This window comes from Mycteria americana, chromosome 9 (assembly GCF_035582795.1).
Source record: "Mycteria americana isolate JAX WOST 10 ecotype Jacksonville Zoo and Gardens chromosome 9, USCA_MyAme_1.0, whole genome shotgun sequence".
In the NCBI taxonomy this organism is placed as follows: domain Eukaryota; kingdom Metazoa; phylum Chordata; class Aves; order Ciconiiformes; family Ciconiidae; genus Mycteria; species Mycteria americana.
Genome location: NC_134373.1, coordinates 25,753,593 through 25,769,530, shown reverse-complemented (window position 1 = coordinate 25,769,530; position 15,938 = coordinate 25,753,593). Strand labels below are relative to the sequence as shown.

The 15,938-nt window shown below is 44.3% G+C and overlaps 1 protein-coding gene across 1 annotated transcript in view; it reads left to right on the top strand.

Moving 5' to 3' along the window:
- LOC142414763 (unconventional myosin-X-like) overlaps nucleotides 1–15,938 on the top strand; it is a 96,146-nt gene that overhangs the window by 34,671 nt on the left and 45,537 nt on the right. Inside the window, exons 10-18 of the mRNA XM_075512397.1 lie at nucleotides 853–982; nucleotides 1,849–1,967; nucleotides 5,707–5,853; nucleotides 6,581–6,681; nucleotides 8,861–8,927; nucleotides 9,379–9,471; nucleotides 13,164–13,232; nucleotides 14,114–14,196; nucleotides 15,705–15,813. Coding sequence (XP_075368512.1) covers nucleotides 853–982; nucleotides 1,849–1,967; nucleotides 5,707–5,853; nucleotides 6,581–6,681; nucleotides 8,861–8,927; nucleotides 9,379–9,471; nucleotides 13,164–13,232; nucleotides 14,114–14,196; nucleotides 15,705–15,813 — 918 coding nt within the window. The remainder of the gene's footprint in view (nucleotides 1–852; nucleotides 983–1,848; nucleotides 1,968–5,706; nucleotides 5,854–6,580; nucleotides 6,682–8,860; nucleotides 8,928–9,378; nucleotides 9,472–13,163; nucleotides 13,233–14,113; nucleotides 14,197–15,704; nucleotides 15,814–15,938) is intronic.

Genomic DNA, 15,938 nt, shown 5'->3' with positions numbered 1-15,938 from the left:
GTAAGTAAAACCAGATAGGCAAGGTGAGAGGAGTCAGCTTAGGATTTCAATAGCTCCTGCTTAGGTGTGATTTAAGGGAAGGAAATGTCTCCTGTACAGCAGAGGTTTCAATGGCAACATGGCGTTTATACTTCAGCTGAGGAGAGGCCTGGAGGAAAGAAGGGAACTAGAACCCTGGAGTGCCCCACTGACAGGGCAAATGCGTGAAAACTAGGTCCTACCTCTCAAAGTCAATTTATGCCACAAGAACCCTGGCTCACATGCATGCACTAAGACAGAGGGAATGTGCCATACTTCCTCATTATTTGGTAACCTGTTTCTAACCTTCTAGGAGTTAATGTCGGAAGCCTGGATTTAAACATTGCTGCATAAATCTTTATGTCTTTAAGCTAGACTAAATTAAGGGGGTTATATGGATCAGAGTAAATTAAGTAAATTATATAGATCTGTCCTTCAGGGAACACAATAAGGCAGAATGTGGAAGCAGTCCAGTGACATCTGTAACCTGTACTGCCAGTGTTCAGGGAAGGATTTCCTTACACAGGCACAGACAAACACATTCTTCTTGTGGCAGACAGGCAACGGCAACAGCAAAGTCCAACTTAAGGACAGGGCAAATGCCCACCTGCCTTAGATGGGGATAGGGTAAATGAAGGAGAGAATGGGAGAAAGTGAAGATCGCTGACAGATGTATAGCTGAGAGAGAGGGGCTGTGCCATGCCCAGTTTCACTTTGATTCATGATGACTATAATTCTGAGTTTTACATCTTACATGGGCTGGGCATGAATGCGGCGGTTGCATTGTACTGTGGCTGTACACACAGCCAACATTAGCTGTATGGTTTTGCACAGACTGCCATGAAGGTGGTGGACTTCAGCACTGAAGAAATCAGAGACATTTTCAAACTTCTTTCTGGCACACTTCATCTGGGAAACATTGAATTCATGACAGCTGGCGGGGCCCAGGTTACAACGAAAGCAGGTAAGTGGGACCCTAGTGACTTGGTAGACCATACAAAGCCCCATAAGGCCCCCAACAAAGCTCACTCCATTGTTTCTTCCCCTGCCATGCTGGTCTGCAGTGCCTTTGCCAGCAGATTCCCTGCAGTTTAACCCTGCAAAAGCATTGCCACAGGATGCATGGCTCCAGAGCACCGGTATGATTTAGTTGGGCTGTGGCCCTGTGATCTGCTTGTTCTCCTGGATACTCTCAGACTGAGTCCACAGTCTCACAGCTTCTCTTTTGTGTTGAAGGAGCAGGAAGAAGTAGGAACAGGGAGGAGTTTGAGATAAAAGTAGTCTCTTACAGACTTTCCCACATCTTCCTATGAAGCATCTGCTAGTGTGCACTCTGTTACAGTTATCCAATCTGAGCTGGTCTGGTAAAGTGACTCCCTAAACAGACAGAAGCAATAAATATATATTACAAGTGTTTCAAGTCTTAAGTTAATTGCCTCTCTTCTTGACATCCAAGTTTAGCAATCCCACACTCAGACTGCACTATTGTGCCTTTAGGAAAACATATCTTCTCATTCAATAAATATTTTGCTGGTGCTGAGCTTTACACAGTGCTTTGCTCCTCCTGTTGTCAGCAGAAAGGCTGACTTGTGTGAGTGTCTGACTGTGGCCCATAATGGCTGCTGACCCTGCCTTAGACTGGATATGTGAGCTTACAGCTTTGGGCATGCCAAAAAGAATTAAGAAAAGGGGAGTGTGTTTTGTGCTGGGGCTTAGTCACTTGCCTTGTAGGAGTCCCTGGGATTTCCTCACTGAGCTGCAGAATATGGATCCCCCATGAGTGATGGGGATCCATGCAGAAGAAAAAAGTGTGTCCTCCTTTGTTATTAGTGCTGAACATTGCCAGTGACCTCCTGGGCTTAGACGCATTCCAGCTTTCCGAAGTACTGACGCAGAGGTCCATGATTCTGCGTGGGGAAGAGATCAGCTCCCCTCTCACTGTAGAGCAGGTAAGTGTCCTAGTGTATGCTACTGCTTCTGCCACTTCTGCATTTCCAGGCTCTCTGTATCCCTCTTGTATCATCCATTCAAGCTTAGGGTTTCCTCTTACACCCCCTAGGTGCTCAGCTGTGTCCTCAAGTATTTTTGCCCTTATTGGCAGTTCAGGTCCCAATGTTGACTGCTTTTTAGGCTTTATAGGGGAGTTCACTTGCAAACGGCAATGCACAATACTGGTTTTAAATCACCAGGAATTGGTCATGCTCGTGTCATGCAGAAGGTACATCAGATGCTTTGTGGTAATTGCATGTGTGCATGCTTTTACCTTGCAGAACTCCCAGGTTGCGCTGCATTTATAATAGCTTGCACACAGTTACCGCGAAACATCTGGCAGATGGTAGGTTGTTACCCCACAGTAGCTTCTTTGTGTATCCATACAACAGCAAAGGAGGACCAAATAAACTGACATGTAGTTCTCATCTTCTGAACCTCTACTGCATGCTGGAGCCAGTCCTGCTTATCTATTATGTTTCTCTGTGGTTCATTACAGTGTTGTGCCTACTAACTTTAACTTGTGTTGCTGATCACTTGAGGGCACTCTTGGTGTTTTAGGTCCATGCATGCACGGATAACTGTAGAAAATCTTCTGTCATTAGTAAAATGCAAGACACTTGGAAACAAGGAATAATATTACTAGGATGGAATAAGCATCGTGTTATAGCAAAATGAATATCTGTAATGGAAATCTTGTGCTGGCACAGACTGCAGAGGGTTATCAATCCAACTCCTACACTGGCAGAGAAACCAGAGTTACTGGGCTGTCTCTGACGGATGTCTGTCTAACTTTCCTTCAGATTTCCCATGGAAGGAATTTCACAGCCTCTTTAAGTATCCTGTTCTAGCTGCAGTGGAGTCTGGAGCTGAAAAGATTTTCCTCATATTTAGATTACCTTTGACATCCCAGCTGTCCACCTTATAAGCTTCCGCTTCTGTCAAGTTTTTCACGTGGTGTTCTCTTTTCTAAGCTAAACAATCCAGTTCCTTCAATGTTTCCTTATGAGTAATTTTCTAAACCTCTTCTTCTGTGTCTGTTTTCCCACATCTTTCAAGAAGTGGAGTGCCTATAACTGGACACTGTATTCAAGCTGAAGCCTCAGCAGTGCTCATGTCAGCAGAGTAGTTGCTTCTTTTCTTGCTGCGAACACACCTGCTAATATATCACAAACTAAGCTTTGCCTTTAAGAAATGGTATATTTTTTTCATAGTCTATGACCTTTCTTTGCAATAAAATTGTGTGACAATTATTTTTCAGCCTGTAGTCTGTAGTAGCTATCCTCAGTATTCAGTACCACAGTTCCTCTTCTCAGCTGTCTGTCCTAAATAAGCCACATCTTTCTATATCAGTGCACAAGGATGGATAACAACGCCAGAGACACTCCATGCAGTCCAGAGCAACAGTGCGCAGTTGTAGGATTTACAAGAGTCTCCCTAAATGGAGCTTTCCCTGATAGTATAGCTATTCCTGACATTTGTGCATGTTGGACCCTATGCTTACTGCTTGCAGCCCAGTGAATTACTAAGACTGCAAAAAAATTGTTATAGCAAGGGGATGCTACCACTTAGCCATCTTCACTAGGTGAACCTGTTGCACAGGTGAACCTGTAAAGACTGTTCCCGCTGAAGCCCTCCTGTACTGTGCCCACCTATTCCCACGTGTTGTTGCAGGAATGCATTGATAGAGCTGCCAGGGATTTCTCATTGTGTAACGGGCTTGTTGCCCGTCTGAGCTTTGACATTTCAGTGGGCTGAATGGATGAACTGGCCTGAAGGCGGGCAAAGCTGGGAGGATGAAAGGAGCCTTTGAGAATCTCATTTGAGCCATATTGTGGGGAAAGCGGCTTTGCTTACAGCTGGATGGGGAGGTCCTGTTCCTGGAAAATAAGTCCACCTTACTGTGTAGCCAGAGAGACTACAGAGGAATGGCCTTGAGGGCATTCTCAGTCCCAACTAATAAGACAGACCATGTGATGGAGAGAAGAAATACCCAGAAAAGGAGTGTGTGCCCATGCTTTGAAATGTTCTCTTCAGTGGAGAAGGGAGGTTGCTGTGTGCTCTAGGCCTTGGGCTGCTGGAGAGGAGATACTACCCAGGAAGAAAAAGGAGAAGAAAAACCATGAGATTGGGTGAAAAGGAGGATCTTGCAGGCTGGGCCTCAGGAGCTTGCTGAGAGGGGCTGGGAGGATTTGGAGGCAGTTGACCTGTGCCATTAGAAAAGCAGGACAGGAGAGGTCAGGTTATTCAGGCTTGCAAAACTGAAGAGGTCGAGAGTGCGTTTAGATGATCTCTGTCATTGCTGGTCAGGCCTACTGAAGGAATTAGCCTGGTGTCACAGGCAAGACAGAGTAAACAACCCGTAATTGATCTAGATACTGCGGTTCATTTATGAAATGACAAGATTATAGTTTTTACCCTACTTGATTATTTCACATACTTGCTCACTCACCCCTCAGCATTACGTTCATTAGGTGTCAAACTCTTTGCCCAGTAGGGAGATTCCTGCTTGTTCAGGAGGGTCGGGCAGAAAGTTTTGTTGGTTCATGTTGTGTAGCTCCTTGCAGTTACCAGCCTCAGGAACTACCAGCCAAGGTCCTTGGGCATACCCTGACATTTGTCTCCACATGTCTCTGATCTCCAGGATCTTTCCCCACTTCCAGCATCTTTCTTCCAGCCAAGATCTTTGCCGTCTTCTTTTCTGGCCCCTTGTTCTACTCTCTGGGATCATGTCTTCTTTATGGGAACCCTTATTTTTGGTCTCCTTTTCTTTCCAGAACCTTAAGCCCTGGTTTCCCAGCCTAAATAGTGTATGTGCAGAAGAACAGCATGCGGTCAGCCTCTTAATTTGTGGTTCTGTCTCATGTCGCTTTGTTAACTGGAGAATTTGGGGCACGCCACTTTTGTTAGTCTAAGTGTTATGAAAACTTACAACCAGCCCATTCCTGTTAGAGCTATCAAGTAGCAAGCTTTTGCTTGAGATTTCAAAAGTTCAATTTCAGCCATTGATCCACACACTTACATGCACCCAATTATCTACTGTTTGTTAGTGATTGCAATTTAAGTTATTTTTTCCACCTCTGACACTTGGTTATGATCACTGCATGGGATGTTGGGTCAGCTCTAGAAAGGTCTCTCAACCCATGCTCTTTTGGGGCATGTGTCCTGGCTGTTCGCTGGCCTACTCTGGCTTCCAGTAAGATAATGCTGTTTGCAGGAGAGTTTTGGAGAGGGGATTTTTGAGGCTAACTTGGTGACAGAATACTCTAATAAATCCTGCCCTACCAGTTTTTGAAAAATTGAGCAGACACCCATTTGACAGCTCTACTAGGAGTACTGAACCAAGATACCTTGCCTGTCACTGCAGATGTTGGCTCAGGTGATGCAAATGACTGCTGTGGGCTTAGTCATGAGGTATTTTGCCACCCCAGCACTTGTTCCAAAAGATGGCAGTGATTTAGCTACTTCCTTCAGCCTCTGAAGTTCAGTTACCCAAAGGTCATACATGGTACATCTGTGTGTGGCTGGGCTATTTGCAAACTTGTTGACTGTACATATAAATACCGCACCGTGCACAACCAGTACAGAGGCTGAGACATCTAAAGAGGAGCGGAGGAACCTGAAGTCCCATAGAGATTCGTGGTGCTCCTTATGTCTTCTCTTCTCTTTGTGACTCATTTTTGCTCTCTTCATTTACAGGCCGCTGACTCCAGGGACTCTCTCTCTATGGCGCTGTATTCCCAGTGTTTTTCATGGCTCATTAGCAAGATTAATACGAAGATCAAAGGCAAGGAAAACTTTAAGTCTGTAGGCATCCTGGATATCTTTGGCTTCGAGAACTTTCAGGTCAGGATTTTGTCTTTTGCAGGGTGGGTTGGTTTTGGAGATGTCAGTGCATATAGGAAGGAATTTTGGTAGGTTTGTATCCCATTTACGTTAGCATAGGGCATTCTGGGATTTCTCCACTGCCACTTCCCTCTGGGAGCAGCAAGATATATTTAGCTGCCCATTTCTGCCACCTGTATTAATGTAGGCTGATGTTCAAGGTCTGGTTTGTGACACAGACCCTAAGCAGATGTGCTGTGATAGGTTATATTGAATTTTTGACTTGTTAAATTGACAAATTAAATGTCCAACTCCTACATGCACGTTGTTTGTTTACATCTGTTTTGTCTTGTGTTGAGAATCCTTTGTGTAATGCTTCTGATTGCAACTGATGAGGGATGTATGTTGAGCAGCTGTATAGTGACTGTTCAGATATTTCACAGAAGAGAAAACCCAGTGACCTAACACTTAGGGAATTCTATTTCTTTCGTCCTAAGAAGAAGAGAAATTTGATTGTCTTTAGCATCCTTTACTACCATTTAGGTCTACTGAATTAACCTTGCATGAGCTACAAAAGCTGTTGTCCTAGTGGACCTCCCCATACTGTCCTCATGTCCATCTGACACCCCTTGCCTCTATGCTTTCTGGCTTTATTCCAGGCCTGGCATCCTTCACATCGCTGTTACAGATTCTTCTAGAGCCCAGGGACAAGAATGTTAAATTTTATAACCTTTGTTTTGTCTTACAGGTGAATCGTTTTGAGCAGTTTAACATTAACTATGCCAATGAGAAACTCCAGGAATATTTCAACAAACACATCTTCTCCTTGGAGCAGCTGGAGTACAACAGGTGACAAATGGAGGGAGTGGCCCCCTATTGCTTTCATGGGTGGTAGAATGGAGGACTCATTCCTCCTTTGTGCTCTCCAGTCCCTACTGCTAAGGCAGGAGAGGCAGCTGGGCCTTAGTGCAACCCTGTCTGTCTCTCTAAGCCTGTCCATGTGCTTTGCCAGCATAGGTCACTTGTTTCCAAACAAAAGATTCCCTTCTATCTCTCAGCTGAATGGGAAGATCTTGTGCCTTAACCCATTAGAACACATGGTCACTGGCCTTATTACTGACTTCAGTAATGATTTACCTAAGGTAGTGGTGGTGTTATGCGGGTGGAATCTTGGTGTGCATAAGGTAAAGTCCCTAAAGATAGATGGATAGATATCTGACAGCTCTTTCTGTCCTAGAGATTCCTGTGCAGTGAAAAGGACTCTTTTCCTCAGCAAGGAGATTTAAATCAGGCTGTTTCCTCAGTTTAAAGAGCATGGGGCCTTCTGCACAGCTGTTTCCCTTCTGGGGGCTTGATATTGGATTGTATTTTGTGAAGTACCTGGTATGTTCTAGAGTATTTCTGCTTCTAGAGAAGGCTGCTAGACAAATACTTCAGTTCTTGCTCTGAAACAGAAGCCTTTATGTTTGTGAATGAAGCAATTGAATAGGGTCAGTGAGGGCAAATGAGAGCAGCCTTGTGAAGGGAGACAGTTGAATAGGCAATTCATTAAATTCTAAACATTACAAAGCTGCAAGGCTATTTATGCACTCACTTCTCAGGCCAATTCCACCATTGCAGGAAACTTGTGTTAAGAATGGTATCATCGTGACAAAAGATTTTTTCCGGGTGATTACATAGGAGTTTAAGTTCTGTGGCTGAACTTTGGAAAGAAAAAGAGAATTTTATTATTGACTACTCATCAAGTTATTCTAGGGTGATGTGATTAAAGCTCGTCTTTCACAGTATCAGCTCTGCTTCCTCAGGTTTAGTAAGTAGCTCCATGTATTTCATCATTCGATTAGACAAGGAGTCAGTGGCACTAGAGACAACTCGATTCATTTGTGATGTGATTTGTTTCAGAAAACTCTGCTCCCTTAAATTCTGGAAGGTCTTCTTGCTCTTAGAAGGAACCCAAGAGGTTTTTTTGTAAAAATATATGGTCTCTCTGACATCCCTTGTTGCAAAAATCTAAAACACTGTGAACTGATATTTTTTGTCATTAAGTGGATAAGATATTCTGTTTCCTGTAGGGGATAGATAGTTCTTTCCATTCTTCAGAAATTACTCCAGTTTGTTGCTTCCAACTGTTGTACACAGGTTTCTGAATGCTTTGAACCTGAAAGTGTGAAGCCTAGGCTGAAGGGTTTGTAGACAACAGCTTCACTATCTTCAAAATGTTAGCCTTCACTTGAAGGGTGTCTGTATCAGAATGTCAGTAAGTAGCTTCACACATAGCCTGTAGTCTTCCTTGGATTCCTAAGCAAGAGTTATTCCCAGGCTTCTCTGAATTCTGAAAACAGAAACGGGAGTATTATGGGAGTATAAGAAGGCAGTAAGAGGGGCAAAAACACATTCAGCACAGATTTACAGAATTTCATGGATGATTTTCAAAGCACGCTTACTGCACTGCTGTACCTACATCAGCTCCCATTCTGAAAGATGCAGGGCCACTCTGCAGGTCCCTTGCATGTCAGGCCAAAGCTTATCTGTGTCATTCTCTTCAAAACTCTCCCTGAAAAGTTGCTCCTGTCTCTTCTGCTGGACCTATGAATTGTGGTTCAGTCTTCTGGCAGATGTGCTTCAGGCCTGCTTTCCAGATTGGTGGGTCAGCAGTTGACACTTGAAGCTGTGTAGCAAACTGTCCATCATCACCACCACTTGGGCTGATGCTCATCACTCCTGAAAGAGCAGCTGAGAGCAACTACAGATTCTAGTGCTTGGTGTGGAATTTGCTCAATGACTACAAGATCAGCATCAGTCTAAATCACTGGGATGGATAAGAAAGGCTGTCTCCTACTTCCAGCTCCTTGTGTTAGCAGTGCATTGTGTGTCCTATTCCTTTTCCTCAGCCATGGCAAAGCCTAATACCTGCAAATCGTCTTGAGTCCTGGGTCAGCTGTCATGCTCAGCTGCTTCTGTTCTCCTGCACCTCAGGGCATTGGATCTTGCATTTCACATCTTTGTTCTGTTTGTTCTTGACTGTCAGGGAAGGAATAAACTGGGAAGCCATTGACTGGATGGATAATGCAGAGTGCCTGGACCTTATCGAGAAGGTGAGCAGTTATCTGTGACACTTTCCAGGGATCGTAATGGGCACTGCTGATTGTCTTGAGACCTTCCTTGGGGTTTCCCGGTTTTAAAATCAGGTAGTTGCTTAGATCCTCTTCCCATCATGACCTGGCAAAAGTATGAGCTGTTCTAGCCATAATCCCAGCTCAAGAAAGCAGATCTCTGCTCATTGTTGAGGGTAAGCTTAGGGTCGGTGTCATACTTTTAGACAGGGAGCAGCATTTAAGTAAAACCTTGATGTAAATTTTTTATAAATAATCTCCACTTATGTTCTGCTTGCTGAATGCATTGACTGGCCAGAATTCTGCTTTCAGCTCAAGCCTGATGGGCATAACTCAGGGATTATTGCTCAATGTGCTGTCCAGACCTCCAGTTCTTGGCTTGGTGCTATGTAGTTAGAGCTTTTGCTGACGCCCGTCTCTTGTTTGGCTGTAGAAACTGGGTCTGCTGGCTTTGGTGAATGAAGAGAGTCGATTCCCCAAAGGCACAGACAACACCCTTCTGGAAAAACTTCACAGCCAGCATATGGTAAGTAAGAAAATAACCCGGCAGGCAAATGATCAGTATGTTAGCCCCATCAGCATTTCAAAACTGAAAGTGAAGGTTTTGTTGATGTAAAATATGTGCTTTGTGCAGGAAATTTAAAATGCCTTAGGCCCGAACCTGCGAGTGTTTAGTAAGGCTGCACTGAACAAAAGTAATATGTGAAGAAACCTGCAAATGATCTCTTGTGCACATAGAGAGAGGGAGTGTGCCTTCCACAGGCTGTGGGTAGAGGAGATTTGAATTTGTAGCATGGGATGGAGGTCAGATTCTGCTGCAATGGGACACGAGGCAGCACCCCAGGCACAGGATGCGGCTGCACAGTGTGCATGGGTTTCTCCTGCCAGCTGACTCACAGGAGTCTGCTCTAGAGCACGTCAAATCTCTGTCTCCTGGGGCTGGGGACGGCTTTTGCCTCATGACTTTTAATGAAAGCTCTCTTATTGTTCCTAATTAATTAAATTCTTTCCTCCTCTTGTATTCTGGACACAGGAGTAGAAGGGCTTTTTCATGCAGGTCAGAAAGTTATCCTGGGGACACCGAAACCACAGTGAGATCACTGTAGCAATCTCTTACACTGTCTCTGGTACAGCCAACACTCTGTTCTTCTTAATAACAAATAGACTGAAAACAAAGCAAATTAAACCCTGTAGCATGGACTTATGGAATAATTTACTACTTTAGTAAGAACATTGTCAGCTTATATGTTTCCTAGCCCTCTAATTCAGGCTTCATCCAAGCCTGAAAACATACAAATTTGTATGCTTTATCCGACAATTTTTTTTTAATTGGCATAGATGCAGATATTCTCATTTTTTCATATTTGCATCTATCTCTGCTAGTAATACTCATGACTACAAATTGGACACAATAGCAATGACTTCTGGTTGGCTATTTATGCACAGTTTTGTGGGAATATTTCCTTTCTTTAGGCTTAAATTGATGCCTTCAGTTTAGTCCACTGTGGCTTTCCCTTGTATTAGAGGTCAAGGTATATGAGAATGCCTGATTTACCTTTTTTATTGTTGTTGGTATTTTGTTAAATTTTAATATAGAACTTATGAATATTTTTAATACATCACTTCTTTTGAATTTTCTTTCTGAACTGTCCCAACCTCTTCAGTTTGCCTCCAAAAGGAGAAATTTCAAAGCTCCTCTTTCTTTCTGCTGTTTGTCTCTGAATTCCTCTACATCTTTTCTCTATTCTCTTCTGAGATAAATAATCAGACCAGAATGCAGTTCCCTTGGTAAGAAGGTACCTGTGGTTTACTGTACAGCAGCATGAGACTGTCAGTATTATTTTGCATTCCTTTATGCCCCACAACATTTCAGTTGCTATTTTTGGTGATTTCTGTGCATTGAGTAGCCTTTTCATTAAGCCGTTCATAGTGTCACCTCTGTCTGCTTTGAGGGGATAGCAGTTAATGTGGAACCCTAGGGAGCTTACGAGAGATGGGAGAGGCTGAGGAGCTGGAGTGCAGGGAGGAATGATGAAGCAGATAGTGCTCTAGGGTTTGCATTTTTTGAAGGAGAAACTGTTTTTTGTACCAGTTAAAGTCTCTAGTGCTGGCCAGAAGAGCACTGGAAGGCATCCAGCCAGTGTTGCTGGAGAGCCCGAAGGACCTTATAAGAGAACTAGCCCTCTTCTCTGTGTTTTCTGTGGATTGCAATAGGCTTAAGGAGGAAAAGCACAGAGCTGGGATTTAAGAGAATATGACCTCGATACAACGGGGGAGAGGAGCAATAGGGGAGATGGGAGAAGGAACCAGAAGTGTTGTGGGCATGGATGAAATATATGGGCTTGGTAGAGAGGAAGAGGAGAGGAGGGTGCCAATCCACATGAGAAAGTCAGTAACAGTCATGTTTGGAGTGGAAGAGAGGGAAATTTGTGGCTGGAAAAAGATGACTGGATTGGGGAAAGGAAAGAGCAAAGAAATGGGGTCAATACGAAAAGTAAAAAAGGCAATGAAAAAGTTTTCAATAGCACTAACAAATTATCAAGGTCAGAAGCCATCCACCCAATACTGCTAAGAGAACTTAAAGATGAAAGAGCTGAATTACTAACAGTATTGTGCAACATCTTACTTAATTTTTTCTTAGTACTTGTATCTGAGAAGCTCGGAAATTATTTTAATTTTTAGAAAGTATTCTAGGAAATTATAGGCCTGTAATCCTTATTTCACTATTGGGCAAATTCACAGAATGTAAATGGTCAGTTACCTCAATGGAGGGAGGCCTGTAAGACCCATACGAGCTCAGAGCTCCCATATGAGCTCTGAGGTGGCAGTTTTCTGATGATTCACAGGGCAAGGCTGCACTGTGAGGGGCCTTATGAGACTGATTGGGTTGTAAAATGAAGTTGAAAAGCAGTATAGATAAATGCAAAATGGTGTGCCTGAAGGAAAACAGTCCCAGTTTCACATTTGAAATTATGGACCCTGAGCTGATTGCTGCTCTTCAGGAGCAAGACCCAGACAGAGGCTGTGATGGATAGTTCCATGGAAACATCAGCACAGTGCTCAGCAGTAATAAAAAACCCAGATAAAGTATTAGAAATTCCTAGGAAAGAAACAGAATAAAAGCAGAAAACATTGTTATGGCAGTGTATAATCCATGGATTATGTTACACCATGAACAGTGTACAGCACTGGGCCCCTCCACTCAAGAAGGGGTTATATCAGATCTGGTAAACAACAGGTCTGGGACAGCTTCAGTGTTATGGAAAACTATTTTGAAGGGACCCTGCACTGTGCAGAAAAGATGACTTAGGGAGGATGTGATGGGTTTACAAGTCACACATGGCCCATAGAAGACAGCACTAATGGGAGCCAGGCTTAAAACCAACCAGCTGTAGTTCCCTGTGCGGTTGGTTGAGAGCTCCCTGCGAAAGGACACTTTGGATGCAGGAAGTCTGCATGGGTTCAGGTGTGAACGGGCAAGTATTTCAAAGAGAAATTCACTTGGGGCTACTAGTTAGGCAGACCTCATGAAAATAATTGGAGTTTGAGAGAGTATTGGGATGAAAGTATCATTTACTTGCCTTGTTCTTACTCTACCTACATAACCACTGCTGGAGGTGGACTACTCAGCTGGATGGACCATTGGTCTCAAGCAGCATGGCTGTTCTTACATAGTTAACGGTTTTCATAGAACAAAGAAAGGAGGGGGAAAATGAGAGAGTAGAACAGCTAGTAAGATAAAGAAAAATTGCATATTGAAAAAAGGGGAAGAGAGGTGCAAAGAAACATGAAATATAGAGGAAGAAAGGAAATTGGTATGATATTTCCTTTGGCAAAGATGTGTAGGTGTTCTACAAAGCTGCCATCTTCCCTGCATCCTGATCCCGTGTCCCGCACCACATGGTTTGTGTGGAGCCCAGTCTCCTCAGGTGCCGGACATGCAAGAATTAACATTTCATCCATGGCATGCCTGCCCAACCTTGATTCTGCAAGCCCTTGCTCACATGAGGAATGCCTTGAAGGGCTGGATTTTTCCATCTTATTGGAATAACATATTTGTAATGTAGCTGTGGATAGCTGCAGCAGGTGCAGTCAAGCTCTGCAACAGCTAAGGTCCTTGCCCATCCCAGAATTGTCATAGTCATGGCAGAGTTCCTGACTGAGCCTATTTATTCTTACACTGGCATTATTAGAAGACTTCTTTTTCTTTCATTTCAGAGCAACCACTACTACGTGAAGCCTCGGGTAACAGACCATCAGTTTGGCATAAGACATTATGCTGGGGAGGTAGGTGTTCATGGTGTATCTGTGAGATGCTTGGTGTATCTTGGGCTTGAGGTCCTGGATTTTAGATTCCAAAAATCAAGAATATTTCTCAGAGCTATGTGTCTCCACACAGTTAGTGCCCCGTACCAGAGCACAGGGAGCGTGACGGGCTTAAAATAGCATGTCATTCTCCAGTACTATATTCTCCAGCATGGACGTTTGTTTGAGTTTCTCGGGTAACTTTTGGTTTGGGGGATAAACTCCTCCCTACTTCTGTTATTCATGTTGTCTTTTCTTGGACATTCACAAACCAACAAAACCCAAAGTAAAAGTCACAAGGAAAATTTGACTTTTGGGGAGGAGGAGAAAAGGCTAAATACCTATTGCAAAAAGGAAAAGGTCTCCAAGCCTTCAAGGTTAAATGCTGCTCTTTGTTGTGGAGAGATACGGAGCAGATGGCGGTGTGTCAAGGGAGGGCACCTGCACACTAAAGAAGGGCTAACCTCCTGGAATCATATTGGCTGAGCACTAGTGGCCGATAGGCATTGGGTGGCATAGTTAGTATTTCCTGAAGTGAATGGAGTACCTCACACCTTGCAGAGGATTTCCTCCCACACACACCCCCCAGGCAAATCTCTGCAGCTGTTTCACTTCAATCCTGTTTTTGAGGGGGTTTTGTGTGTTTGTTTGTTTGTTTGTTTGTTTTAATTGATGGCTAAAAGCCACTTTCTTATTGGTAACTGCAGAGGTCTGGAGCTCTTTGACCCCAAAAATTTGGATCTTGGCACATGCCCACAGCGTTACTGTGTAGCTCTGCTGGAGGTCTTGTACATTGGCATGTTAATGTAGAAGTGCTTAATAATTTGTACGGCACTGTTCTAGCGGCTCTGTCTGCATTGCAGGTGCTATATGACGTGAGAGGCTTTCTGGAGAAGAACAGAGATACCTTTCGAGATGATATTTTAAACATGCTGAAAGACAGCAGGTATGCCCCCCTTACGCTTGTGAGGAAGCCACATCTGTTGGGCTGGACTAAGCCACATTCATGTAATAACCGGACCAAGAAAGCAGTTGCTTTTGTCTGAGCATCAGGCATCATTCTTTTATCATTCTTCTCTTTGTGCTTAAGTGTCCTGGCAAAAGAAAGGAGAGCTGGAGAAGTCAGATGAGGCACAGATTTAATCAGTAGTCTACTTGTCCCAGTTTTGAAAAGAGCTATAAAAGCATGACACAGATCCCTCCAGCCAATGCTGGTTTTCCCCCTCCTCTCTTCTCCTTTTCCTCTTTTTCCTCGTACCTTACTGTCCCAACAATGGCAAATTTGCCCCTGAATGAGTTAAGGCTCTTTGCCATGCTGTCAAATGCCAGCCTTTGTACAGAGGCTGCTTGTTTTTCAGCCTGCTTGTTAGTGGAGAACTTCCGTCCTTATCCTGAGCCAGACTGAGTCCTTGCTGTGGGACCAGGCATGGCCCCTAATATTACATCCCAGTGCTTTGACCTTGAGCAAGGTCTGGAAGACACAGGTGAGGCCTAGTAGAAGGAGAGAGGCATTTAATAACATGGTGGACCCTAGAAGTTTTTCAGTAGCAACTCTACCACATGCCTCTTACCACAGTTCATGTAGTGCCTTTGGGCTCCAGCCTGATAAGACTGTTTCACAATTGCAAACTGCATCTTCTCTCAAGCCTTCTGCAGAGTTTGCACTGTGAGCAGCCTTGAAACAACCTGAGGGAGCTGAGAGTATGAGCTGCTCGTAGCTGCCTTACTTGGACAGTGGCTTCTGGGGAACATTTTACACAGGGCTTGAAGCCAGAATTGTGGTTGTTATTGTCCAGCATAATAGAAGGACGCAGGGTTTTTCAACAAGCCAGAAAGGGAAATTCTGCTAGAAGGAGTCACAATAATAAACTGGCACAAGCAGTGCTGGAGAACTTTGTGCAACTTCCTAAGAACCAGCACCACTGTCTAAGGAGTGGCAAAACAGTGGAAGATTCCCCAGAGCTGACCTACACTGAGGGTAGCTCTAGAAGTCCTCTGGCCACAAAAGGGCTGTGGTTGCAACTGCATGAGCATGTCATGGGTGCTAGCCATGAGAGCTAGGTCAGGAGGGGCGTGACAGCACACAGTCTAGCTGGAGTACCTTCAAGGTAGTTTCACCTGGGGGCGTATGGCCCGAGGGAGGTGTACTAGCCAGTGCAGAATGGAGATCTTCCTTTGTGTAATATCCTGCTTGACAGTGTGAGATGGGGTTTCTGGCTTTGCAGTCGAGTGTGGCATACAGGGCAGCCCACGGGGTCTGGGCAGCCATGTAGAAAGTATTAATTTCCTCACTGAAGTGCCCAGCTGAACTGCCTCCTGCAGCCACTCTGTGGCATAGCAGGAATAAAAATTAGGTGTTTCGTACTGGGTCAGGGCAGTAGCTGAGAATGAGACCCATCTTCTCACAGGTGATGGGTGTCTTGCATCTTCTTTAATTCTTTTCTTCTTCCTTAGGCTGGACTTCATCTATGACCTTTTTGAAAGAGTCTGCAGTCGTTGCAGTGAAGAGACACTGAAGATGGGCACCCAGAGGCGCAGACCGACTGTCAGTTCCCAGTTCAGGGTAGGATGTTTTCCAAGAGAGCAGCAGGCTTCTGGGGAGGAGCAGATGGGTAAACCAAGGCCTGCAGCCAAGAGGAGTCATTCATCCTTGTTTTGTGTCCAGCACTGAAAATGTGCAGGAATGTT